The following is a 25,513-nucleotide window of genomic DNA, read 5'->3' on the forward strand; positions in this document are numbered from 1 at the left end:
ATATTTTTTAGAAGAAAAATAGATATTTTCATCAAACACTTATTAGATTATGTCATTATGCTTGAATAAAGGAAGGTAAAGCTAATTAGTTTATATGTTGGAAGTCCTGGGTAAAGCTCTCAACAGCCTAAAAATATAAATCACTTTTGTTACACACACACACACAAACTTACACATAAGCACCTAAATCCACACATCCACATGTACATACATTAATTTGTGGCTTTTAATCTGTGTTTCAAGTACACACAAAATACCTTGGCAGATCAGAGCAAATATGGAAATCGATCAATTGCATAGGGAAAGTTTAGTTACAATGATTATATAGTATCACATACATGTAAAAGCTTTCTGAAGCTAACTTTTCTCATTGTGTGGGAGTTACAGGCACTTAAGTGTTTATAGGAAGATTGAAAGAAACCTCTGTCTACTATCTTATGATGAAATGCAGCTATCTCATGACAATGGGTTTGAACAAAATCTAAGTCAGAATTCTGGTTAAGTTCGAGGTATGTCTGTCAGTCAGTACTTTACCCAGATGAAAGATTAACCCTTCAGTCTGTCTTTGTCTTGGCATGTCAGTTTTCTCTATCGGTGCGTAAGGTGACCGTAGTGACCACTAGTCACCGTGTCCTTGCAAACCTTTGATGTTTGCATTTTGGTACCAAACATCAACCACACACACACTAGGCTGGGGATAGGAAAATCACGCTGGAAAACTCTCATTCAAAATGGAAAATAGGGACAGATGTGCTCCTATTTCTGCCTGCACACATGGGCAGTATCTCTCCTACCTAACCACAGTCTTCATTTTTGCCTAAAATCCTTTTAATCCAGTGCCCCAGTCAGCCACTAGCAAAGATTCAGAGTTCCCTGGACCCATGCTAATTATATTATAGAAAACAACCATTAGCATTTAGTACTATGCTCAATTCTTTATGCAACAATGTTTTTCAAATGAAAGAAAAGAATAGAAAAAAGATTTATTAAAAACACACACATTTTGTTAGTGCCAGAGAATATTTTAGTATGTTCACACTACTCGTATCTGAGAGAACTGAATTCTGTGACTTTAATAAAAGCTCAGCAAATGCCGAAGGATGGTGGTGGGCTGAGGAAGAATCCATCCCATCTGACTCTCTGGTGTTTTCCAATTTTGACTCAAGGCAAAAGGGCTCCAGGTGTTCGCTTTGTTTTGTATAAGGAATATTGGATAGAATTGCTGCAAATACTTCCACCATGAGGGGCCCTTCTTTGAGCCTCAAGATTTTCTCTCTGGGCTTTCTAATGGTTGATACCAGGATTCTGGCCTGTGCATGAGCTGTAACAGGGTGTGAAGCAGGGAAGGTCAAAGGCTTCTATTCACACACACACACACACACACACACTTAGTGCAGGTGGCACTAAGAGTAAGGGACAGTAGAGTTATCTCTGAAAACTGACACTGTGATCTAAAGCAAGAAAGCAGGTTGGATGGTGGTGTTCAGAGTTCAAATCTGCTGTTTACTTCTTCTGAGTCAGGTGGTCACACTGTGAAGTACTCTGAGCCTTGGTTTCTATGTCCATAAACTAGTGCAGTGCCACCAGCCACTTCAGAGCATTGTGGAGTTTAATAAAAATGATGAATACATAATATGCCCTAGGGTGCTCAGTAGAATATGATTACTATTATTATTGATAACATTCTTATCAAATGGGGGCAAAATGAATTCATTAGTAATACGACTCCATCTGAATCTATCAAAGTCAGATCTGGATTTTGAATCTATCTTCATAAAAATCACATTTCCAGCTCTTTTGCTTAATTTCTCTGTGTCTCAGTGTCATCATATGCCAAAAAAAAAAAAAAAAAGAGAGAGGCTCTCTCTAGGGTGGGGGTCCCAGTCCCTGGGCCTTGGACTGGTACTGGTCCTGGTCCATGGCCTGTTAGGAGATGGGTCACACAGCAAGAGGTGAGTGGCAGGCAAGCTCCACCTCCTGTCAGAGCAGCAGCAGCATCGGATTCTCATAGCAGCGAGAACCCTGTTGTGAACTGCGCGTGCGAGGGATCTAGGTTGCATACTCCTTATGAGAGGCTAATGCCTGATGATCTGAGGTGGACCAGTTTCCCTGAAACCATCCCTACCCCTACCCCTACCTCCATCCGTGGAAAAACTGTCTTCCAGAAAACCAGTCCCTGGTCCCAAAAAGTTTGGGGACTGCTGCTCTAGGGTATCTGAGGCTCTCAAATTGCAGAATGCTGTGACCGAAGTTTAATTCATTGCCCATCTGCTTCCAGGGAACTGATAGAGGGCATGAAGGAACATTTGTAGATTTTGTCATCTGAGAAAGAAATACACTGATAACTGCATCCAAAACAGGGCTTTTCAACTGAGATAAACTGAGAGTGTGTTTCTGAGCTTCTTTGAATTCCCTGACACTGAATGTGAAATTTTCTGTTTATGTGCCCATTGTTTTCATCAGCTTCTCTAGGGATCTATGACACAACACCCCTCCTCCCAAAAATGTATGAGCCATGGACATGGCTTATACACCTAAAGGTATATAATTGGTAATTAAAGTAATAGTATGAAGAATATTAGTGTCATTTTGCACCTTAATAGAATAAATCTGAGCCAAAGATAAAACTCAAATCCCAGTTGTTTAGTTTTGTATCAGTTAAGAAGAGTTTACCACTGAAATAATGGTTCATGTTTTCCAAAGTACAGACCCTGAACGGAGGGCTTGGGTGCAGGTGGTTTATTTGGGAAGTCATCCTGGAAAATCCAAAAGGAAGGGATGGAGAAGAGACAGAAGACAAGAAAGAATGCATTGCTAGTGGGTCTGCCATAGAGAGTTTCTAGGAAGCTTCTGCAGAACCCTATGCAATGTGCCTTGAATTGTCCAAGGAATTGAACAGGGAGCTAGAGCATTTGTCCACTACTTCTGTTGCTCACTGACGGGCAACAGGGCTTTTATCCCCAGCCCTTCCAGGCTGCCCCATGTGTGGAAAGAGCAAGCTTCCAAGAGGCTGGAGAAAACCCTCAGACAGAGAAGACGGACCTGCAGGCACGAGGTGGGGAGGCAGCAGCTATACGGTGGCACCAATCTACGGGCTGTGCTCTCCAGAATCCTTCCTCTCCCATACGCTGACAGCGAATTATTCACCAAGTTGTAACTTCGAATTCTACTTACCTAAAATACGTTTGGCGTACATCTGCATGTCACACTCACACTGTCCCTGTCTTGGTTGAGACATAGTCACTCTCCTGAACTACCGCAGCAGTTTCTTAGCTGAACTCCTGGTTCATCTTGTCTATATTGCTGCTTGAGTGAGATTTCTAGAAGCACATCTAAGCTTACCTTCTCTGGGGTTTACACCCTTCAATGGCTCCCCAATACTACTGAATAAGATTCAAGGCCAGGCGCGGTGGCTCATGCCTGTAATCGCAGCACTTTGGGAGGCCAAGACGGGCGGATCACGAGGTCAAGAGATCGAGACCATCCTGGCTAACACAGTGAAACCCTGTCTCTACTAAAAACACAAAAATTAGCTGGCCGTAGTGGAGCGTGCCTGTAGCTCCAGCTACTCGGGAGGCTGAGACAGGAGAATGGCTTGACCTGGAAGGAGGCGGAGCTTGCAGTGAGCCAAGATCGCGCCACTGCACTCCAGCCTGGGCGACAGAGCGAGACTCCGTCTCAAAAAAAAAAAAAAAAAAAAAAAAAAGATTCAAACTTCTTGGCATTGCCTATAAGGCACTTCCTGACATATTTCTACTCCATACCCAGATTTCATGTCTCATCATGTGTAGCTTCACACTTCATCCCTAACGGTTCAGATGGATGAATGCCAATGAAGTCATTCTTCAAAACTCTGCCCAGGTGTCCCCTGAAGTTAAGCTTTCACGTACAACCCCCATCCCTGTCCCCCAACTATGCAGCCAGGCCTCGCCTCAACCCCACACATTGACCTACCCCTCCTTCCACTTCTGTAATATAAATATCATTAGAATAGCACCTGGTACATAGCAGCTGCTCCAAAAACATTTTCAAGTGATTCAACTAAATGGTAGCATGTAACTCACAAAATACAAAATATAGGAGATATGTGTAAACAAAATATAATAAAGTGAGTTACATGCTACCATTTAGTTATGTACGTTATGTTTGCATATAGAGGAGATACGTATAAACACAAAATATAAATGGTATCATCTCTAGGACCAGGACCTTTTCTTCCCATCATCCCTAGCACCCAGCACTGTTGTCATAATGTGTGCTCAACAAACCCTTACGGACATGTAGTAATAAAGCCAGCACGGTGGATTATGAATGAATGGAAGGTGGAGTCCATAAAACTGAGTTACCTCTTGCTTTTGCTACAACTAGCTGTGCGATCTTGGTAAAATACTTAACTTCTATGACTTTACTTTGCTCATTTGTAAGACGGGAAAGGTCTACTGTGTGGATCGTGTAGTACTTCCCCCAGTCACTCCCCTTTCTTAGGATATTCTATATCCCTGTGTGTGATGTGTGGCTTAGAGTGGAACCCTGTGGGAGGAGTGCGCTTCCGTGCCCATAGGCCTTGGGCTTGGCACTTGGAAGTAGGCAGAGGTGGCATACTTCACATCAAGCAAATGCGTCAAGAGCCACTGTCTGGCATGGCCAAGGCATTTCTTCTTCAGCCACAAGAAAGCCATGTACCAAATGAGGGCTCTGTTTTAGCCTGGATCCCAGGATGCAGCAGGCACTGGGGAAGAGCCACAGTCGATCCACAGCCTCTGCAGCTGACATTTAATATGAGCAAGAAATCACGCTCTGGTCTTGTAAGTCACTGAGACGTGCGGCTGTTCGCCTAGCATAACTCAGTAGAATCGGACTCTGGAAGTTGTGGGAATTCATTAAGTCCTAAAGCAAAGTGCGAACACAGAGGCCAGCATAGTATAAGTATCTGATTAATCACAGTTCCATTCCTGTGATGTTTCCTTGAAAACTCCAAATATAGCCTAGGGGTGGGCAGGAAGCACAGGCTTAAAAATGTTCAAATAAGACAGTAAATCAATATTTTGGTCTTAATCTTAAATAACAACTTAAAAAACAAACAAAAAAAACATCGGCCAGGCGCGGTGGCTCACGTCTATAATTCTTGCACTTTGGGAGGCCGAGGCGGGCAGATCACGAGGTCAGGATATCGAGACCATCCTGGTTAACGTGGGTAGATCACCAGGTCAGGATATCGAGACCATCCTGGTTAACATGGTGAAACCCCGTCTCTACTAAAAATACAATAAAATTAGCCGGGTGTGGTGGCGGGCGCCTGTAGTCCCAGCTACTAGTGAGGCTGAGGCAGGAGAATGGCGTGAACCTGGGAGGCAGAGCTTGCAGTGAGCTGAGATTGAGCCACTATACTCCAGCCTGGGCGACAGAGCAAGACTACGTCTCAAAAAACAAAAAAAATCATCATTTTTCTCAGTCATTTCCCTGATTGTAAACTACTTTGACAAAATTTTACATTGTAATTTCAAAATAGGTTGCTAAATTTTTCAGGAATATTTATGCACATACAGTCTGAAAGAATTAAAGAATTTAGGAGCCCATCTTTCAGAAGTCTAACATAAGAACAGGGTTAATCATTGAATTAAGACAAAGGTACTGTGTACCTCTCCATGCAAGGTTCTGCAGGCTTATAAACTTACAAAGTTGGCAGGGCATGGAGGCTCATGCCTATAATCCTAGCACTCTGGGAGGCGGAGGTAGGCGGATCACCTGAGGTTGGGAGTTCGAGACCAGCCTGACCAACATGGAGAAACCCTGTCTCTACTAAAAATACAAAATTAGCCAGGCGTGGTGGCGCGTGCCTATAATCCCAGCTACTCAGGAGGCTGAGGCAGGAGAACCACTTGAACCCAGGAAGCGGAGGTTGCAGTGAGCTGAGATCGTGCCATTGCACTCCATCCTGGGCAACAAGAGTGAAACTCTGTCTCAAAAAAAAAAAAACAAACAAAAAAACAACCTTACAAGGTGGACCCCATTTCTCTTCCCTTCCCTCTCAGGAGTGAGCTGCCTCCTGAGCCCGTGGCAGTGTGGTGCCTGAGTACTGTAAGATGTAGTGACAAATGGCACTTCCAGAAGCTGCTGCAACGTAATGACAAAAACACAGCGGGTCCTTTCTCTCTTGGCTTTTTCCTAAGCCCACTTTTTTATAAGCGCTCTCCAATTTCCCTATTAAGAAGTCATTAATTTACCCCACAAACATCAGATTAGCTAGTATACATTAGGCAGTGCCCACGACACCAGGGTATTAAGAGAGTCACATGCTCAAGAATGTGAAAAGAATTATGAGAAGAGGTCGTGCTCCTCGGAGTGAGCCATCAGGACAGGTTTTACTGAGCAATAATATCTAAAACTTGGGAGGCGGCTGGAAATTTCTTTATGACATAGATGCTGGGGAAGGGGCTTGCTGACAGGCAGAGCTGTGGAGGGCTGTGGTCACCCCAAAAGACAGAGCTAGATCTTTTGAATTGTGTCTACAATGAAGGAAAAAAAAACTAGGAATATTTGTTGTCTCATTGCAGAAGGCTATTTTCAGGGTGATTTCTATTTTAAAATGTTCTTCGAAGGAGCAAGATATTTCGTTCCACCATCCAAGTAGAGCATCAAATAAAATAACATACAATAATGTTAATCATAAGGTAATCTGAAGTAATGTTCTGATTACACAGATTGACTGAGAATATCTTCTTTGCTTTTTAATTAAAAATGGGCAAGAGATCAGTAAAATATTGTTATTTTTAAATAGACAGCAATTTGATCTCCCAGCAAGAAAAACTTTTATTTCTGCTGGCAAGTTAATGTACTCAAGCCTATTTACTTGCTGACATATTTTTTTCCAGACAAAAAGCACAGCCTTGGATAGAGAAAACTGTGTTCAGAACTCACTCAGAGATCACTATGATAGATATTATAAGAACTTCCTTTTCTTTTCTTTTTTTTTTTGAGACAGAGCTTGCTCTGTCACCCAGGCTGGAGTGCAGTGGCGCGATCTCGGCTCACTGCAACCTCCACCTCCTGGGTTCAAGCAATTCTCCTGCCTCGGCCTCCTGAGTAGTTGGGATTATAGGCACACGCCGTCATGCCCGGCTAATTTTTAGTATTTTAGTGGACATGAGGTTTCACCATGTTGCCCAGGCTGCTCTCCAACTCCTGAGCTCAGGCAATCCTCCCGCCTAGGCCTTCCAAAGTGCTGGGATTACAGGCGTAAGCTACCATGCCCGGCCCAAGAACTTTCTTATATCCCATCTTTGGTTGCCTTCCTGAGTCTGTGGCAGTGTGGTGCCTGAGTACTGTGAGATGTAGCGACAAATGGCACTCCCAGAAGAAACATTTAAAATCCAGTCTGAAATTGTCCAAGCCCTCTTTCAATGCCTACGTAAACTTTGAAATTTTATAGTTTCAGAATAGGTTGCTACACTTCCCGGAAATATTTGTGTATTATCTGAAAGAATTAAAGAACTTAGAAGCCCATATTTCAGAAAGCCACCATAAGAAAAGGGTTAATCATTGAATTAAGAAAGATGGTCCGAGCATGGTGGTTCACGCCTGTAATCCCTGCAATTTGGGAGACTGAGGTAGGTGGATCACCTGAGGTCAGGGGTTCAAGACTAGCCTGGCCAAAATGGTGAAACCTCGTCTCTACTAAAAATACAAAAATTAGCTGGGCGTGGTGGCGGGTGCATATAATCCCAGCTACTTGAGAGACTGAGGCAGGAGAATTGCTTGAACCCGGGAAGCAGAGGTTGCAGTGAGTTGAGATGGCGCCACTGCACTCCAGTCTGGGCAACAAGAGGGAGACTCTGTCTCAAAAAAAAAAAAAAAAAGAGAAGAAGATGTATTTGTCTCAAGCATCATGTTGAGATGAAAGCACCGTGAGACTGCAGCCTACCAATGACACACCCCATGGAGGTGAGCTGCCCCACAGTCGTCTGTTCTCCTCATCAGATTTTGCAGGAGCGAGAAAGAAACATTTGTTGTACTAAGCCACCAAGAATTTGGGCTATTTTAGCTCCAAAGCATGTTAGTTTCGAAGCCGCCCTTACTAATTACACATGATTAGCACAGGCAGGGTGTCTGTGAATTTACAAAGCCAGGACCCCTGGCATCGCCCTATCTTAGACTAATAAATGACTGTGATTTGGAAATACTTATAATCATAAGCTTAGAAAATCTGCACAGAAAGGTGAGCTGATCGAAACCAAAATATGTTAGGCACAGATTCTTTTTTGCTATAATCAAAAAAATTTTGAGTCTGCTTTTGTCATGTAGATATCAATAATGTAGCACCAGGAGTGGGAGGTGACTGAGAATATACACCAACCTACATTACAACATTTTCTTTCTATATTACAACACACTTCTGTAATGAAGTCCTACAATAAACTAAGAGCCCCACAGAGGGAAAATGTGATTGTTTGCAAGGTGAAAATGACATATTATCATGAGTACAGCCACATAAACTGTGACAATGTGTATTTATTATGAGACAATGCATATAATCACACAGCTTCCAGACAGATGACTGAACAACATCTCAGGGGAGGTCCACCACTATCCCATCTAGTGTTACTGCAAGGAGGGTAGGCAGGGCAGGTCCTCTAGGTCTTCCTTTCAGTTACATAATGTACAACAGAAAGCGTCTTTGCTTTTTTTATTCTTGGAGAAAAAGCTTTGAAGCTTTAGCTGACTCAGTTACTTCTTTTCCTTTAGATGTGATCCCTTTAAAATAATCTGCTGGCAACCAGGTTGACGGATGAACTTCAAAGAAGGACTTAGTGATGAAAGGATCAATAGCTTTTACAATTGCTCTAAAGAACCAGATAGCTGTATTTAAGATATAACTGGAATTTCCTTTTACGAGAAAGAACAGGTTAAACTTGAGAAGAAAAAAGACAAGCGATATATAACAGTACTGCTGACACTTAGTCTTCGCAACTATAAATATACAAGAACCTCAAAGATCACTATCTGTCCTATATTTTAAGGCGCTTGTTGCAATGCACAGGATACTGTCGGCCCTTAAATGAGAAAACACGAGATGACACGGGAAAACACAGGATGACAAGCTAAGACATCTAAAAACCAGAATGATCACCAAAGACCCTCAATGGACCCATACTACAAGTACGGAAAAGTAATGGCTGAAACTATAGGCTCAAAAATAAACATACGCAAGAATTCCATGTGGTGTGGTGTTAAAAGCTCAGTCTTTGGAACCAGGCAAACCTGGAACTGTGCGGGTAGCTGCGTGGCTGACTGTACGGGTAGCCTATGTAATTTCTTCAGGAGTGTTTACCTGCCAGGCGATGACCAAAGTCTACAGTGGAGGTCAACAAATGACAGCAGCCAAATCCTGCCTGCTGCCTGTTGTTGTAAACAAAATTTTAGTGAAATACTGCTACACCCACTGTCTATGGCTGCTGGGAGGAAAGGTTGAGAAACAGGGGATGAGCTTGGCCCATCTAACTGTGCAGGAAACACGAAAACTGTAGAGTGATGGGTCTGTGTCAAAAGCACGAGAAGTCAACATATATATGTTCCCAAAGGCTGAACGTGAAATAATTTGAATTTACATGAAATAGGGGATTAGAATAACAAACAATATTGCAAACAGACAAATCCAGAAAGTAAAATATTCTGTAAGACAACTGATCTGGTTTCTTCAGAAGTCAATGATGTGATGAAAAATGAAGGGACGCTGGAGGGGCTTGGGGGGCACTGATCTAAATGAAGGAGCCTAAGAGATGTGATAATGAGATGGAACGTCTGGGCTTCCACAGCACGCTGGTGCCACCAATACAAATGACATGTTTGAGATGACCAGGAAATGTAGATATCGACTGGGTATTAAATAATGCTAACGACTTATTTGTATTAGGTATGATGATGGCACTAGGATTCTGGAAGAAATGGCCATTTGTTTCAGAGATGCATGCTGACCTATGCAGGGATGAAATGACACGGTATCTGAGATCTTCTTTAAAATGTTTCAGCCAAAATAAATAACGTAAGTGTGGCAAAGACTTATTGGAGCTGGGGAGTGGATAGGTGACCTTTTTCTGCTATTATCTCTATTTTTGTGTATGTTTGAGATGTTTCATAATATGAAAGAAGGATCAAGGGAAAGATGCTTCGGAAAAAGATTTCACGTGGAAATGAAGCTGTGCATGACTTTCTATTCTTTAAATTGGCCTGTGGGATCTGACCATCCCAAATCAACTTCCCCCAATACCTTAAGAATTATGAGCACTGACTGAGATAGTAAACAGCGATGGTGCTGATGTGACTGGATGTGTAGGTAGCGAAATAAATCATCCTTGAATCAAGTAACAAATGACAAAGAAACTGCTACCACAGTGGGTCTGGTGATGTGCTATTCTCGATTGCTACAGGAGAAATAATGCATTTTCGAGTATTTTATTATTTCCTTTATATGCTTTAAGTGCTCTGTCAGCTTGATCAATACAGAGAAAAACACATTTTCACTATCATAAAAAGAACTAGTCAAAATCTACTGTGAGAATAAAATAAAATTAAAATGACTTTTTTCTTTCAACAGCTATATTTCCATTGAAAGTTTGAGATAAGATGCTAAATGCCACTGGTAGAAAGCTGTGCAAAATGCTGCCATTCATTCCAAGGCAGGTGGTTTAGAAACTGCATTGACCAGCTGGGTGCAGTGGCTCACGCCTGTAATCCCAGCACTTTGGGAGGCCAAGGTGGGCGGATCACCTGAGGTCAGAAGTGCAAGACCAGTCTGGCTAACATAGTGAAACCCTGTCTCTACTAAAAATACAAAAATTAGCCGGATATGGTGGTGGGCACCTGAGATCCCAGCTACTTGGGAGGCTGAGGCAAGAGAATCACTTGAACCTGGGAGGCAGAGGTTGCAGTGAGCTGAGATCATGCCAGTGCATTCCAATCTGGGCGACAGAGAAAGATCCTGTCTCAAAAAAAATTTAAAAAAAGAAAAAAAGAAAAAGAAAAAGAAAAGAAACTCCACTGACTGATGTGATAATGAGTCTATTTTCATTTCTTTTGGGGAGATGCTGGTGTAGAGATGCTTTTGGCTAAGAAAAACATCATCTTAGTTTTCACTTAAGGCTAAAAAGATCTAACAATTTTAATAACCGGGAAGACATCAATACAAATATAAACTTTTCTGTTCTAAAACTGTAGGAGATTATGACATATGAGGTGATGAAGCTAGGGGAGAGTCAACCATTTCCTGGGATTCTCTAATTCCGTAACTTACCTTGTGTACTGTTTTACAGTTCAAGAGGCGCTTTCCCATCCATTGCGCCATTCCATCTTTATTTCCACTCTGTGTGCAGGCAAGGCTTTATAAAGTAATGCTCTACAAAGACACTGAGGCTCGGAGGGCCAAAATGATGACTTGATCAACGTCATACAGTTACCCAAAGGGTGGTGACAGGACTATTGATTTATAATCAATAAATTACTTAGAAGAAATTGGGACAAGAGTAACTAAAATGGAGACATGCTAACCCTTGCTTACCTTTCAAAGCCGATCTGCCGGAACGTCTTTTCCCATGTTGAGCCTGTAATGGAAGGTAGAAAGATAATCAGTGCACATCAAGGACTCAGATAGTTTTGTCTGGCTTTTCCACACATGCTAGATATTTGGTTTTACGTTTAGGTAGGATGACCGGTTTTTCTTCAAATGCATCACTCCCCACCTCCAGTCCCAGATGGCCTTTGTAGAGTACAGGAAATTTAGTAAAAAGTCTGCATTTACAGAAGTTGAGTCCACATAGGGATTTAAGTGCATATAACCTGCAATGTGGCTGGCCACAATGGCTAATATCTGTAACCCCAGCACTTTGGGAGGCCGAGACAGGCAGATCACCTGAGGTCAGGAGTTCGAGACCAGCCTGGCCAACATGGCAAAACCCTGTCTCAACTAAAAATACAAAAATTAGCCGGGCATGGTGGTGGGCGCCTGTAATCCCAGCTACTCGGGAGACTGAGGCAGGAGAATTGCTTGAACCTGGAGGCAGAGTGTGCAGTGAATCAAGATCATGCCATTACACTCCAGCCTGGGCGACAAGAGCAAAACTCCATCTTGAAAAAACAAAACGACAAAATCTGCATGTGGCAGAACTCTCTATACCAACCCCTCTGGTAAAGCACTAGGCCACTCCAACAGTTCTCTAAAAATCTAAGCGTGTCCTGCTCAGAAAAATATGGTGGAACTCTCCTGTTAAACATAATTAAACAGCTGTACATTCTAAAATTCAACTTGTAATTGTGTGGAGCAATCTGGAAAGCCAGGGCACACTCTGAAGTTCCAACACATCACCCACCATGCCTTTATCTCACCAGTGTTGAAGCACAGAATTCACATTTTCTTTTTTTTTTTTTTTAAGCTAAACATGTTAAATCAGAAGAATGCAAAAATGCTATTTCAACTGATACAAATAAAAAACAGTATATCTAAATCCGTAAGAGAAGGACAGCTGGGTATAAAAAAGATGTTATACAATTTTCTATGTAATAATTCTTCCCTACGTCACAGGCATATAATAATTTTCTGAGTACATGATATAAGGAAAAGTGCTCATTTTTAGGAAAAACTGTTTTCATAAAAATTCTACATTTACCAAAATTAAGGATTTGTGCTAACCCATGGCATTTTTTTACATTTTCCTGATGCTTAGTCAATAATAAACATATTTTGATTTCAGTAACTATTGCAGGTAAATACCCACTGAGCCCTAAATTCATAAATTGTGTTGTGCCCTAGCTGCTTGATAATCACAGCAGATAGTTATTGATAATTTCTGCCTTTCTGTTAGAGTTACTTCTGTAAACAGGAAATGGTGGCTTCAGCAGTGAGCTCCCAGCTAAAAGGCAGCTGAAAAGCTACCTGGCTTCTTTTCCTAAAGTCAAAATAAACTCGTACGGAGCTTAGGTTTATTTCTTGAGAACTCTGCCTCAAAGGCTTCATCTTCGGACGGCCACTCAGTGTTTCCTAGACATTAGGCTTCCTCAAGAGGAGTAGGAGGCCCCAGGGCCAATTCTGTGGCCTTCTCTAAGGACTGAACTAGTCCCAGGAGATCGTGATCATGGGCTTTTGCCAGGGAACCTGGGTTCATACTAGTTGGTCATGATGGAGTGTTTTAAATAATTTTCATAAATAATAAAGGACTAAATTTCGGATGTGGATTAGATATGCACACACAGTATAAAGCAGATTCAGGCTTATATTCTTAGATGAAGTCACTCTCCCCCGGCTGAATTCCAATATGTTTTGCTGAGTAGGAGTGAAAAAAAAACAACACAGACTTTCAGCTAACCAGTCCAGGAATTTCTCTTGGTCCCGGGCCCAGGGGAGTGGGTCCCGTGTGACTGTCTTCGGTCCTGTGAGTCACATGCAAAACAATTAAGAATCCCTTTCTCAGGAATTCTTTTAAAAAATACTGTTTTTTTAATTGACACATAATAATTGCACATATTTATGGGAACAGTGTGATATTTTGATACATGTGTACGATGTGTAATTCTCAGACAATTATTCTGCCTCTGAAATCCTAGCAATTAAGAGACTGGCAGAGAATACATAACCTGTGGAAGCCACAATGTGTTCAAGGCCAATGGCAACTGCCTGCCTAGACTAAGGGTGGGAGATGAGTCTCCTACCAAAGTGAGAACCAGATGGCCAAGCAAAGGCCAAGTGTGGAGGGTCCCCAGAGTGAGGAAAGCATTGGATGGTGAGGAGGTTGAGATGCTGCTCGTCTTGACTTCTCTTGCTTCATGGAAGAAACAAAGCACCTTTTACATTTTTCTGCATTTCCATTGTTTTCTCAGAGATTTTCAGTATTATTCCTACTTTTTATTTTTAGTAGGTTCAATTTTTTTCTTAATAGGTTCAATTTATTATTCAGGTGAATTTAATTTAAATGATTTTGCTCTACCACATTGTCAGGCTTTTTTAACAGAGAGTTTTCTTTTCTTTTCTTTTTTTTTTTTTTTTGAGACAGAGTCTCGCTCTGTCGCCCAGGCTGGAGTGCAGTGGCCAGATCTCAGCTCACTGCAAGCTCCGCCTCCCGGGTTTACGCCATTCTCCTGCCTTAGCCTCCCGTGTAGCTGGGACTACAGGCGCCGCCACCTTGCCCGGCTAGTTTTTTGTATTTTTTAGTAGAGACGGGGTTTCACCGTGTTGGCCAGGATGGTCTCGATCTCCTGACCTCGTGATCTGCCCGTCTCGGCCTCCCAAAGTGCTGGGATTACAGGCTTGTGCCACCACGCCCGGCCAACAGAGAGTTTTAATTTAAAAATAAGCCCCACCTTCCTATTTCTGAGAAATGTAACCTTATTCAAATAGGCAGGACAAGTCAAAAGGTTTCGGTGCAAAACACTGTACTCCTGAGAATAAACATTAGGCCACTCAACCGGGCACAACAGCAGTGGCAGAATGCTTTCTTTCTATTCACCAGAAATCAACTTAATTAATAATTTTAGTATCTGACATACCACAAGCTGATCATTTTTTTGCTATTGATATTTTCCTAACCATCTTAATATGCTAAGTATGAGACTAGATATATTAAAATATGGTTTCTGCCCTCAAACTCCACATACCCTAGAGGTTTGGATTTTTATGTCTTTTGTGAACACTTAAGTCATGATGAAACAAGAAACACACAATAAATGGAACAGACATGTCCAGATCCTTTGGCACCAAGAATATTTCTGGCAGCCCATTATTCAGTTGCTGGGGAATTCTTTTAAAGCCATTAACCATACTCTACATGGTAAGGTAATATTATTCACTTTCACCAAAGCAGTCCAACATGGGGAAAGAAGCAGAGAAAACAAAAGTAGCTGGCAGACTCCCTTGATTCAACACTTTTTAAATGAGATTTATAATATAGAGAAGTTTAAAATATGTTATATTTTTTTCAGGAAAACCGAAACAGCAACAATAATTAAAAGGAAAATATATAGCATGGAGAATGGATGCCCAGTCATCTCTCAGTATTCACAGGGAATTAATTCCAGGATCCCTGTGGACCCCAAAATCTGCAAGTGTTCACATCCCTGATATAAAACAGTGTAGAATTTGCATATAACCTTGCATCCCTTCATACTTCAAACCATCAGTAGATTAATTATACCTAGTAATATATATGCTATGTAAATAGTTGTTATATTGAACTGTTTTTTATATTTGTATTGTTTTTATTGTTGCATTTTTTCAGATAATTTTGATCAGAGGTCAGTTGAATTTGAGGGTGCAGAACCTATAGATACGGAGGACCAACTGTAATACCTGGAAGGGACTTTTTCCTTTCAAATCTTAGATGAAGTTGTTAGAAATAATGAATTGTGATTCTTCACTTTCAAAAACTGTCCTTTGTAGATCCAGTGTCCAGTCAACAGAATTGAAATGCAGAGTGGAAGAAGGCAGAGTCCAGAGACAGTAAACAAACCTTGGACTAAACGGCATTTAGCTGCAGAGCAAGTCCCAGTGTTTACCACGTGTGTCCAGGGTGACAAACCAGCCTTTAAGCGCCTTCCAGATAGGATGATTCCTCCTCAATAAGTAAACCAGCCGTTGCTCCTTCATAAATGAACCCAGCTCTGCCTGTCCATTCTCCTCTCGCCGTCCCTCTTCCACCCTATCTATCAACCTCTGTGGCTTCCATTTTCCCTCCTCTCTGACAACGTTACTGCACCACGATTAGCATCAAGATGGAATCTCTGCCAATTTCTCCCCCTTTCTGGTAGGAAGCTCTCTCTCCTCAGCTGCTGGAAAGCCAGGCGCACCCATGACCAAGTTTGCTGCCACATGCAACAGCCTGTGTGTAAGAGGGAAGAATGGGTCACGTGTGCAGAGGGGAGCAGGGATGGAGAGAGGAGGGTGACTCCTCATGGCGTCCCCATCTGCCTCCGTGCCCTCCAGCAGGACGCCCTCGCCTTCCCTCACTTCCCAGTTACGGGCAAGAAAAAATAACCTGTGTCACCTATTCTCATTTTAAGTCAGGGCTCTGATACCTGTATCTCAAAGAGCACTCAATATAAACAATGAAAATAAGAACAATTCCTTGAGCACCCAAATTTTAGGTGGTAAGGAAAGCATGTTTAACAATTTCCAGCCATCTTTAGTCCTATTTTAAATCAAGAGTGGCATTTCCCCCAAATTAACACAGCAATAAACAGTTTACACTTATTAATCCCTTACCAAGTAGGTGCTAACTTCCTATATACTAGCTAACTTAAGTTTCTCAAATACTCTGTGAAATTAGTACTATTATTACATCCCCTTTTCAGGTGAGGAAACTAAGTGTTAGAGATTAGGAACCCCAGGGCCAATGTTCTTATTTACTCATTGGATTGGATTGTCTTGGGGACTGTGTTCTAGTTTTCCCTTCCTTCTCCATATTCCTGTTTTTATTCTCCTCCCTGTCAGGTGTCTCCCGCCTCCTGCCATCTGGTTATAATAATAATTTTAAAAAAACATCTTTTTTATTCTACAAAGCTTTAGTGTCTGATGATGAATTCTGGAAGCCTGTGAATGTCTACAGAAGTTCTCTGTCATCAAACCTCCTTGCACACAACCTTCCATCAGGCCCTGAGAATTCTCCTGTGTTAATTCTGCTTAACACTCCGCAAGCACAGGGAGAGTTCATTCTGTACAAATATACATAGACAAAAGGTCATTCCCCAATACACTCTCCACAGCTGATGGAACAAGGGCAATTATTTTTTATTTCCTCTAACTTTTCTGTAATAGTGGTTTAAAACCACAGGGCTTTGCTTGTTACTTGAAATCAGACACCTGAATTCTAATAACAGCTCTGCCTTTGGTCATCTTTATTTCCTTAGACAAGTTACTCTTTAGTCTTCCTCTTCCCTTAATATAACACAAAAGGGTTTTTCACAGGCTCCTTTCATGTTGCAGTTTTATATTTTCATGAACATCATCACTGGAAAAGCAGACATCTCTGCCTTCGTACTGTAAATTCATCATTCACTTGGTCATCATGTTTCTTCATTGATTCCTTTTACCAATCATTCTTTCAACGGATTCATTGCTCAGTTTTTACTACAGAAAAAAGTAACTTCTTTTTCCCTCTAGGTTACCTAATGTGGTGGTAAAACTGGTGGTCAAAGGAGGCACAGTTTTCATCCAACTCAACAGTTTTTCGTGAAGCATGTCTGAGCCACTGAGAGCCACCTGAACGTGGACCTGCCCCTCTGCTTTTTCAAAATAATCAGCAGAAAAGGATTAATAATTCATGGAAGTGGTGGTTTTCTGCCAGCATATTCCTATAAAAAGGGAAATATTTTCACATACTGTAGGGGCTGCCAGGCAGCTGAACACGTGGCCTGGCACGGAAATTGGTGATGAAACTAAAATATCAGGAAATTGTACCACTCATAACTTTTCTGCCAGAAGCTTCATTTACATTACTTTTAACTCTTAAGAGGAAAAGATTTTCATATCTAATCAAAGGAGCCAAGAGTTTTTGCCATGCATTGAACATTGAACATAATGTGAAATTCTAAGAGAAAAATAGATTTTTCTTCTCAATTAACCAATAGTGACATTTTACTTAGCCAGTATTAAGATGCTCTTCTGTTGAAATTTAGCTGAAATCTGCTTAACCCCAGAAATGACTGCTCTAATGGATGATATGTACCCGAGGAACACAATTTTCTCAGCAAATGAGTAATTTCAGCCTTTTAGGTTAAATGGTGAGACCTGTAAAATTTTCCAAGTCCTATTTCCCACATGAGATTTATCATTGATAGATTAAAAGTAATTGTAGAGATAGAAGTAAGACTAAAGATTATTTATCATCCCTTAATTAATAGTTTTCATATTTAATGACATATTATTTTTTAAAATATTATTTTCACATCTACCTAATACTCTTGCAATGTCTATTTTCCCCTGATCTGATCATAAATATCTATATGGCACAACCTTAAGTATATGACAATTGCTGTTGTTTATATTTTGCTTTTTATCCCATGTATCCTTTGTCAGTTTTCATAATGTCTTAATATTTTATTATCTTATATGATGAGTGGGTGATCCCTTCATAAAAGACAAAAGTCAGAATTCATCAGTCTCACGATCAACATATGTTTAATAGTGTGCTTTACAAAATAAATAGCTTTATATTTTTCCTTATTTGTAAAATAACATAATGATTTACAAAACAGGAAAATACTAAAAATCTTTTATTTTTGCATAGACACCCACAAAGACCAGCACATATAAAATACAACCACTCTATTTTAAATCCTGCTTTAATTACATATTAATATATAATTAACTCAGTGTCTATAAATATAGCCATGTAATCACTTTACTGCTTATATAGTGTTCCATAAATCAACAAAATTTAATTTCTGATTAATGTGTAAATTTATACCTACATTTTTGCTATTATACGTAACAATGCAATGAGCAACTTTACCTACATCTTTTAACATTCATTCAATTATTCCTTTAGGGCAAATTCCTAGGAGTATAATTATACATATATGTAAAATTTTGATTAACACTATCAAAATTGTAACCCTCAAATTTATTCAAATACATGTGCTTACTTGAATTGTTTTTTTACACTGAATTGAGTTTTTTATAAATCTTTTTTATCTTTTACAAAACATTTTATTTTAACTTACATTTTTATAATTAGTAATAAAATAAATTTTCTTAGATTTGTCAGCAATTTTAACATTTTATGTGTATGTTGTGTGAATTGTCTCTTCGTGCCCATTGTCTGTCTAGTAGATGTTTGTCTTTAATCTTTTAATCCCAAATATGACATATCTGCAGCCAATACATTTGCCCTTGAAGTTCAAAATTTCTTATATTAACTTCCCGGAATAGAACTGATGAATGTTTATCATTATTAATTTCTACTATTTTCGCTTTTGAATGTTTCAATTTTCTTTTGTTGTCCCAGTAAGTGCAAACAAATATTACATTAGGTTTTTTGTCCCTTAGGAATTTTTAAAAATCCAAATATCTCAACTCAAGAAGGTATTGAATGAGCTCAACACATGTGTTATGCCCTCATTTTGGGTTGGCCAGTCAGGTTGAAAAGACCCTGCCACAGCTACTCACTCTTTGTAGAGACTAGGGCAGGTCTGTTCACAAACATGCAGGCTTCAACACTCTCATCTATGCACGGAGGGTGCTGCAACACCTTAACATGGTTTCTTTCCAAAACTTACTCTCATATTACTCTCAAATGAAACATGAATCCTAAATCATTAACTCCATCATCAAATAATGAATTTTCCAAGATAATCCTTGACTACAAGATTTCTGGTTTAAGATTGGTTCTGATTCTCAGTCTATAATGCTTCCTCTACCGACTTCCCACTAAAGTAGCTATAGACACACTGGAAAGTAGACACACACACACACACACACACACACACACAGAAAGTTGTGCTACTAGTAAAAATCCCTTTAAGAACCTTGAAAATAGAATCGTAAAGGAATTTTCACTAGTAGGTCAATTTAACTGAATTGCAAAACTCAAATTGTCGTGTTGTATGCATATGTCTCCCATGGAAACCAAGCAAACAAGCCAGCCTTAAAGAAGATACAAGTATGTTTCATTCTTTTCCCACAGTGTTCCCCTAATTCAGAAACACAAGATTCGCACTAAATAGAAACTGGGCAACCGTGTCCTTCCTGAATAGAAGCCTCCTTCTGAGAAAGCCAGACTCTTGCTCTTATCGTGATCATGATCACCCCACCTTCCCCTGACTTCCATTAGATCTTTCTACATCTCGTCCCACTCTCAGAAACAACGGGGCAACTGGGCAGTAAGAGAGTGTGTGCATCGCGTGCATGTTGGGAATCACAGAAAGAAAGAAGGAAGCCAACCCCCTCAGCCCAGTGTCTTTTAGGAGATACAGCACTCATCAGTAGCAAGTTATCGGAACAGTTAGGGACGGAAAATTCCTGGCAGTTATCCAACATGAACACCGGAAATAGCCTAAATGTGCAGTAATTATAAAATGTTTATATATGCTATTTAAATATAGTGGGTAGTATATGACATTAAAATTAGATTTTTGATAAAATGCGATGAGAAAGCTCAGACACACAGCCTTCATGCAATTTTGTTGAAAATATAGTGAACATGCTGTTACAACTCATCCATACCCAGGTTTCCATGACTTCAAACTTTGTGTTCTTTTTCTGCTACGTCCGTAAGAGTATTTAGAGACACAAGATGGCTAATCATAGAATCCAGGGGAAATTAGCAATATTTAAAGAGCAGATCAAGAAAGAGGAACTACTTAAGACAACAAAAGGAGTATAAGAATGTGCAGGCCAGGCATGGTGGCTCATGCCTGAAATCCCAGCAGTCTGGGAGGCTGAGGCGGGCAGAGCACCTGAGGTCAGGAGTTTGAGACCAGCCTGAGACCAGGCCAACATGGTGAAACCCTGTCTCTACTAAAAATACAAAAAGTAGCCAGGCATGGTGGCGGGCACCTGTAATCCTAGCTGTTGGGGAGGTCAAGGCAGGAGAATCGCTTGAACCTGGGAGGCAGAGGTTGCAGTGAGTCAAGATCCTGCCATTGGACTCCAGCCTGGGCAACAAGAGCAAAACTCCGTCTCAAAAACAAACAAAGAATGTGCATGGAGGAGTTTTAAGAAAGAGCGAGTCAAATCTAGGAGAGGTCAGCTTTGATTAGAGGTGATCATTCATCATAGGCCTTTTGGAGAAGATTGGTGATGTGTATCAAAAAAGTTTCAGTGGAATTGTGGAAAAGGTAAGTGTGATGGAGTAGTGAGCTGTGAACTAAATGGAAGGTAGAGAAGGGGAGACAACGAGGACAGACTTCTCTTTTAAAAGGCCAGAAAAAACAGAAATGGAAAGGGATGAGAATGCAGGTGGGAGATGAGCCAGACAAACTGGAAGATGAGGTGAAGTCAAAGGACAGGGTGGCCCTTTAGCACAAGACCCACGGGAGTCCTTATAAACTAAAGGGTAGGAACCAGGGGCTGAGTAGAGGTTGACAACACAGAGGGAAGGACATTCCAAGATTTCTTAGTAGCTGAGTGAGGAGAAGACCCTTAGCACAGGTGGAGGAGCATGGCATGAACAGACAGAGGAGTCTGAGAGCAGAGGAAACAGAGAAGACGACTGTCCTGGGACCAGATGTGCAGCAGGCGATGGGCAGGCAGGCGGGGGTTCAGGCGGGACTCATAAGCTGTGAGTGCCTGGAGGGGCAAGCTGGCTGACTGCGCATTTGCGTAAATGCAGTTATTACAAAATCCATACACAGATTTTACTTTTCAAAGAACTATAACACACGGAACACCAAAACTACACAAAATAAAGCCATCTGTTTTAGACAATTTAGAAAATACTTAAGCATATGGCCGTGTTCTTCATTATGAAGAATAGACCTTTATTGTAAAAGTCTGAAATTCTGAGCTGCCTTTGACTGGGCTCCATGATATGCTCTGAAAGCTACTCTAAAAAATAAACCTCTAATATACATTTGCTTATTTGTCTTCTGTTTCTTTCTCATAAAAGTGGACTACAGAAGACAATTCCAGTAACCATAATTTCAGTGATTTGAAAGCTAGATGAATAGGAGTTTCCTGCACCGTCTCATAACATTACATTTGCCCAGAAAAGTGCTTAAACTTGACTTCAGACTGTTACTACACTCTGCTTCTATAATGGATCGGTTCTCTGGTTTATGTGAAATTCTAAGACGCTTGCATAAGATTTCATCCTATTCATTCTTATATGAACTTCATGATATGATGAGATAAAAATGTAATCAGGTAAAAATCTCCAGACAAATTACTTCCTAAGTGACAAATCACTAGAAAGTGAGAATTGTTATAATTCCAAGTCTGTACTCCACCTCCAGGGATGTGCTTTCAGGAACAAACAAACGTGGATCTACTGTGGTCCAGTGTAAGCAGAGGAAAGACTTGTGTCTGAGCAAGAAGCCACGTTAGAGAATCTTCCTAAGGGCATCCTGGCAGTCTTGACCCTTAAACACCACAACATCTTTGTAAGTTAACATTTGCTTCACGTGTGCTTATTTTCTAGGCCTCAAATATAAAATGATTCAGTAGCTTCAATGACACTCAGCTTTCATCCCTCCTCAGAGTAGCTTGCTATTGCACATACTTTGAGTAAATTGCACCCATGATGCTCATCTCCCTCTGTCAGTTCTCTCTCAAAACCATAAATGAAGAACCCGTGCCTGCAATTTCAGCAGGGCAGATGGCAATGATTCAACTCTTGCAGCAAAATTAATTTGGCCTTGAATTCCCACTTCCCTCCCTGCCATGGGTCAGATATCATACTGGGACACGTGGTGTAGGTCTATGAGTCAGTCAAGGCATCTCTAAAATGAAGGTCACACAGTCTTCCCATAACCGCAATGAGGATATGTAATCAAAGCATCTGAGCAGTCTCTGGCACAAAGTAGGTGGTAGATAAATGGTAGCCACCACTAACTGAAGGTTCTCAGCCAGTGTTTAAATGAACAACGCTGGCAGGCAGGCTTGGCTGAGGAGCCTGAGGGCACCTATGGTCCAAAGCCACCACAGCCCAATCCCTGCTCTCCACTCCGTCCCAACACACACACCCAACCCTTGCAACACACACGCTCTGAAGCAAAGGTATGAGTTAAAACGAACATAAATATGCTTTAGTGTTGCTTCTCTTTTTAATTTGGCACACCGTTGTGTTTTGTGGTTGTTTCAGTTTATCCATGTTGCATTATCCACTTTTGCTTTTAGTGTCTGTTTGCCGAAACTCCCCTAAAATTATCTTAGGGGAAAGGCATAGAACGTGTATTAAGGTCAAATCCATAAGTAAGTCATTCATTTAAACTTAAATCCTTCATAAAGAGCTTACCAAGCTTATAAAAATATTCAGATCGGTGGTGTTTATGAGGCTGTCCCTTAAAAACACACACGAGAACATAAATGCAATGTCTGGAATTCTGTCATTTGTGCAGAAGTTAAAACAGGTCCGATGCTGCGGCCCCACACATGTGCTGAGGACACAAGAGGACTGAGAAAATTAGCACATGCAAAGTTGACCAACAAGGTGTCTTAAGAAACAACTGCATTTTTGCCCAACAAAAATTTCTCTTTTGAGAGAAATAAGAAGAAAATAGGGTAATTTCATTTTTCTTATTTGCCATGATTTATATAGTACTGGCAAGCATTTCAATGGAGCATTCTCCGTTTCCATAGGCGGAGGATTTTTTCTTTTATATTCCTTGGGGCATCTTATAAGGCATTACAATTACTTTGTATGGCTTGTGGCTTTCTTTACACTAACTACAAACTCCACTTTGCCAGAAGTGTGTGCCAAATAGTAATGTTCACTTGTTAAAATTAAATAAAGAAATGTAGACACGTTGATAGTTAAAAATTTTATGAAAAATAAGAACTAAAGAAGCACATTTACTTTAAACTTACAATAGCAGCTTATTGTTTGTCTTCCCTGAACATATGTCAAACACAAAGTTCGGACAAAAGACCTTAATGTTTATTTATTATATGGAGGGACCAGTGGTTAATGGTTCTTCATTTTTAATACAATTGATAAAAAAATATGCCATGATATATAATAAAATATTAACTGTATTGTTAAATGTATATAGACAAATCTTCACACATTTCAAGATTTTGATTTCAAGTACCATACTCCTGAGAACATTGCGTATTTCTACATGATTAGTTCTGTCATTATTTAAATTAGCTTTGCTCTTAAATGTCAGGTAGTACCTTTGGGTTAAAATGCTGGAAATAAAACAGACCCCCTAATTTAATAACATCCATGAGACAGGTAAAGGCAAGACACTCATTCAATTTATTCCATAAATGTTGATTGATCCCTCAAATATAATGGAGAGTAGGATAGAGCAGTGATCACAGATCTTGTGGCATACTGAGGGACAGATAATAAAAATAATCAGGCTGTATGCACACACATTCCATGAAGAAAATAAAGAGGGAGGAGAGAAATGTCAAAATGAAAGGGTTTATACAAAAAGTGAAAGGTTTTTTTTTGTTTTGTTTTGTTTTTCTGTTTTTTTTTTTTTTTTTTTTTTTGAGACGTTGTCTTGCTCTGTTGCCCAGGCTGGAGTGCACTGGCGTGATCTCTCATTGCAAGCTCCACCTCCCGGGTTCACGCCATTCTCCTGCCTCAGGTTCCTGAGGAGCTGGGACTACAGGCGCCCACCACCACGCCCGGCTAATTTTTTGTATTTTTAGTAGAGATGGGATTTCACCATGTTAGCCAGGATGGTCTCGATCTCCTGACCTGATGATCCGCCCGCCTTGGCCTCCCAAAGTGCTGAGATTATAGGCGTGAGCCACCGCACCCAGCCAAAAGTTTTTTAATGTAAGCAATATTTTTTGTTTTTTGTTTTTTTCCAAAGGTGACGGATGAACTGTAATCTGAGGTTTGACTTCATGGTTGTTCTTTCACTCATTCTAAGTTAGCTACACCCCCTCTGACTGGCTGCTGTTCGTTAGAGAAATATTCATTCTTCATTTAAGACCTTAGGCAGAAGCTCCCCAGGCTTCCTTTTCTGGTTCAGTTTGCATTCCAGGGGAAAGCACTGGGATGGTGAGAAAGCTACAGAAACTAGTGCCTACATGTGTCGACTTGAGTCAGGGTTCAGGAGGTCACAGATCTTCAGGGCTTGGCCCTTAGGGGCATTCCTGGCTGACCACTGCAGGGGGACCAGGTGTGCTGGAGGCGGTGGCAGCTGCTGGGGATCTCTACCCAACTCCACGTTCAGCGGCGTCACGTTCACAGCTTGGCATCGCCCATGGTAGGAGTATTTATGCCATGAATATCAGTAAATACTACAATCCAGATCTTTCCTCCATTACTATCTGGTTATTACAAATTTGCAGTGCACTAGTGGGTGGAACGTCTTTTTGGTGACTATCTTAGCAGCTGGATGGGCTCAGTTCAATCAAGCAGATGAAACAGGCTTAAAATAGGAGGCTATGAAAATCTGGGCCCAATAAATCAACTATAGAAAAAAGCAGTTCACAGTGACTCCACCTAGGTAGCCCCCTCAACAATCAGACTTCCATTTTATGCTAGGTTGAGCACTTTTTCCTTTTAGTACTCAGTTTTTAGGAAAAGGAATAACTGAAAATGAAAAAAACCGAAAGCAAGAGCTGATGAAAAATATCACGTCCGGGCCATTTTCTGCACACTTGGCAAAATACCCTGTTCTCTCAGTAGGACCAGCCTGCCAAGAGGAGCAGCCACCACGACTGAGATGTTCTTGCTGGAGCAAGGAGATTAAAGGCATAAACAGAAAGATTCTCAACAGCAAGAACTGAAAATGCTGTCATTGAGGAGGAAACACAATTAAACTGAACACCTTTTTGAACTAGTCCTTCTATTTCCTGAGGTTTTATCATATATGTCTAAGCAACTATGTAGTCTAACAGTGAAACAGA

The 25,513-nt window shown here is 40.8% G+C and overlaps 1 protein-coding gene across 2 annotated transcripts in view; it reads right to left on the bottom strand.

Moving 5' to 3' along the window:
* The window catches only part of PIEZO2 (piezo type mechanosensitive ion channel component 2), a 462,335-nt gene that overhangs the window by 222,294 nt on the left and 214,528 nt on the right, over positions 1-25,513 (bottom strand). For both annotated transcript variants that reach the window (XM_025365354.1, XM_025365353.1), the window contains exon 4: positions 11,552-11,594. In XM_025365354.1, coding sequence (XP_025221139.1) covers positions 11,552-11,594 — 43 coding nt within the window. The remainder of the gene's footprint in view (positions 1-11,551; positions 11,595-25,513) is intronic.

This window comes from Theropithecus gelada, chromosome 18 (assembly GCF_003255815.1).
Source record: "Theropithecus gelada isolate Dixy chromosome 18, Tgel_1.0, whole genome shotgun sequence".
Lineage (NCBI taxonomy): Eukaryota > Metazoa > Chordata > Mammalia > Primates > Cercopithecidae > Theropithecus > Theropithecus gelada.